The sequence below is a fragment of the Sinocyclocheilus rhinocerous genome, unplaced genomic scaffold (genome assembly GCF_001515625.1).
Source record: "Sinocyclocheilus rhinocerous isolate Xijiao unplaced genomic scaffold, SAMN03320098_v1.1 scaffold2214, whole genome shotgun sequence".
NCBI lineage: Eukaryota > Metazoa > Chordata > Actinopteri > Cypriniformes > Cyprinidae > Sinocyclocheilus > Sinocyclocheilus rhinocerous.
The window spans coordinates 357,883-361,258 of NW_015636528.1; the positions used below are offsets into that span (position 1 = coordinate 357,883).

At 34.5% G+C, this 3,376-nt stretch overlaps 1 protein-coding gene across 1 annotated transcript in view; it reads left to right on the plus strand.

Moving 5' to 3' along the window:
* The window catches only part of LOC107747802 (calcineurin-binding protein cabin-1-like), a 116,504-nt gene that overhangs the window by 8,063 nt on the left and 105,065 nt on the right, over window positions 1–3,376 (plus strand). The window contains exons 6-9 of the mRNA XM_016562406.1: window positions 806–986; window positions 1,863–1,992; window positions 2,121–2,270; window positions 3,198–3,375. Of these exons, the coding sequence (XP_016417892.1) occupies window positions 806–986; window positions 1,863–1,992; window positions 2,121–2,270; window positions 3,198–3,375 (639 nt within the window). The remainder of the gene's footprint in view (window positions 1–805; window positions 987–1,862; window positions 1,993–2,120; window positions 2,271–3,197; window position 3,376) is intronic.

Genomic DNA, 3,376 nt, shown 5'->3' on the forward strand with positions numbered 1-3,376 from the left:
CAAAGAAAAATGTCGGAGGATTTCGATATAAACCAAGAAGAGACTGGTTTTCCTTTGCTAAAGTAAGGAAACTTTGCTTCCTTTGATCCTGTAAACAAACTCGCGAGACTAGCATACCTCAGAGGCGCGCGCGCTGCGCATACGTCATACAACCTTCCGCCGGAACGGATCCACGTATGATGGATAACGGAAGTGAGAGAAAAGTGTTTATTATGTTTGAAATATGGATTATTTTTGGGTGAACTAATAACCCTTTTATTTAGCAAGGATACATTAAATTGATCAAAAGTGACTGTAAAAGCGTTTATAATGTTATGAAAGTTTTCTGTTTCAAATAAATGCTGTTCTTTTGAACTTTCTATTCATTGTATTCAGGGTTTCCACATAAATATTGCTGTTTGCAACATTGATAATAATAAGAGATAATCATTTTTTGAACCGCAGATCAGCATATTAGAATGATTTCTGAGGGATCATGTGACACTGAAGACTGGAGCAATGATGCTGAAAATTCAGCTTTGATCACAGCAATAAATTACATTTAAAAAAATATTCCAATAGAAAACAGTTATTTTAGCTTGTAATAATATTTCACAATATTACTGTTTTTTTTTAAATCAAATAAATGCAGCCTTGGTGAGAATAAGAGACATCTTTCACAGACATTAAAACATCTTATAGACTCTGAACTTTTGAATGATAGTGTACATTTGTTTTTCACTTGGTATTAGTTCCATTAACCAGACAGTTTGGACACAGTTGGGTCTCTGATATGAGTCTCTGACTGTATATATGTGTCTTGCAGGCTGTCATGCTGGACTCCACAGATGTGAATATGTGGTTTAAGCTGGGAAAGTTGGCCTTGAGGAAGGCCAGCATGCCTTTGGCCCGTCATGCGTTTGAGGTGGGCTTACGCTGTAACCCGGACCACTGGCCCTGCCTGGACAGTCTCATCACGGTCCTTTACGCTCTGAGTGACTACAGCTGTGAGTCGGAAACCTCTGCACAACTGTACAACACACACCGTTCCCATGCTCACTGCAAGATGTGGATTACAACTTTTGGAGTTTTGGAAACCAAAATGTTTTTGATTTTAGAAACCCAGATCCTCTAGAATCAGGCCACAGCTATAGCAGTCATCAACTTAATTCATTAAATATTCATTATTTCTTTTGGACATAAAATCAAAATTGACCCTGCATGATTCATTAGTGCTCAGATTTATCATTTTTAATCAACGGATCTCTGAAACAACATTCTGCTTATGTAACTAAGGCTGCATAGTAGTGCATAGACAAGGAAACATAACACACTTTGCATTTTTCTGCTAAGTAGAGAATGCAACAGTCCAGTTCTGGAAGTAAAAATCCAATTCATTTTTTCATAAAGACCTTGATTTTAAAAGTATATGCTACTCTACAGTAAGTCAGTGTGATTTCATATCTGTTTATTACTGGATATTTTGCAGCAAAAACAAAATGTATGTACCAGTAAATGAATGGATGAATTAATAGATTAAATATATAGTGTGTATATAGTTTTCCTCCAAAAAAAAAAGCTTGATGGTTTTACTTATTGCATAAATATCACAATAATATATTATAATATAAAATAATTTTACAGTTGTACTAATATTTCTATAATTTTTAATGTATGTAAATGTTTTTTTTATATTTATTTTATAGTACAGTAGAATTATTATAGTAGTAGTGTATTTCTTATTTAGTTTAATATTTTTATTTATTCCATCCATTCTTTATCCTTCTTTCTGCTACTTTGTAATGTCACAGGATTTTCACAGGATTTTAATTTACTTAAAAATAACAAATATTGTTATAATAATAATAATAATTTGGCCATAGGTTGTCTGTACTACGTCTGTAAGGCTCTGGAGAAGGACACGGGTTACAGTAAGGGACGAGTGCTCAAAGAGAAGATCTTTGAAGAGCAGCCCTGCCTCAGACGAGACTCTATGAAGATGTTCTCCAAACTGTATGTTCCTTTGATTACTCATTCAGCTGAGCTTATAATGTGGCATCCACTATTTGTACTGTTGACGAAGAAACTTTGTAATGTTCATCACCCTGTGTCTGTGTGCATGTGTTTTGGCTGCACTGCAGTGATGTATCAGTGCAGTATGTGGATGTAGATGAGGAGGAAGCCCACAGCATTGTAGAGGAAGCGCTGGAACTGAGGAGACAGAGACAGGCTAAACTCACACGGCATCCGGTAGCTGACCTGCAGTTGGTTCAGCCCATCAAATACTTCACGTGAGTCCATGCCACCATTAATCCACCGAGAGTTTTGGCTGCTTTGTTTGAAGGAATATGATGGGTTATTATCAGTGACATTATTTATTTGATTTATTGATGTCTATTGACCGCTTCTGTGACAAATTAAAAATTAAAAAGCAATTGATAGTTTAATGTTTAATCATCGACGGTATAAAAGAAATAAATACTCCGCAATATTTTTATAGATTATACTTCAATCTACATATATTTATACCGGTTGACAGATTTCTGCTTATTTTTACTGTCTACTATTCAAAAGTTTGGGGTCAGTACGTTTTTTTTTAAAAACATTCTTGAAAGAAGTCTCTTATGCTCACCAAAGCTGCATTACAGTAAACAGTAAAATACAGTAAAATAGCAATAATGTAAAATTTTACTACAGTTTAAAACAACAGTTTTTTTCTTTTAGTATATAAAAAGTATAATTTATTCCTGTGATGTAAAGCTGAATTTTCAGCATCATTACTCCATGATCCTTCAGAAATCATTCTAATATGTTTATTTGGTGTACGGGAAACATTTATTATTAGGCCTAATTTATTAAATTATTATTGTGCTGCATGGTATTTTTTTCAGAATTATTTAATGAATAGAAACATTAAAATAGAACATTATAATGTCTTTAATGTCACTTTTGATCATTTTTTTTAAACCTTGCTGAATAAGGTTTAATTTCTTTCAAAAAAAAAAAAAAAATCTTACTGACCCTAGTCTTTTGAACAGTAGTGTATATCGCTCATCTCTAGTTAAAGCTCAAATTAAATTGAATAATATTAAAATGAATACATTTTTTTTTCTTTTTCAAATCAAAAAGGCCTACTTATATATTATTAATAAAATATATTACTAAGTATTCAAGTATTATTTTGCTGTGTGTCTGTGCGATGCATCTAATCCGTATAGGTGGAAGAGTGTTGGGGAGAGTTTCTTGGCGATGTACAAACACCAGAACGCTTGTCTGGTCCCACGGCCTGACTTTGGGCGCCGCATCGACCTGTCAATGTACCGCGACCCGGACTGCCTCGTGCAAACGCCCACCAGCTCTCCAGCACCTGCCACTGTTGCTTCAGACCCCCCTCAGC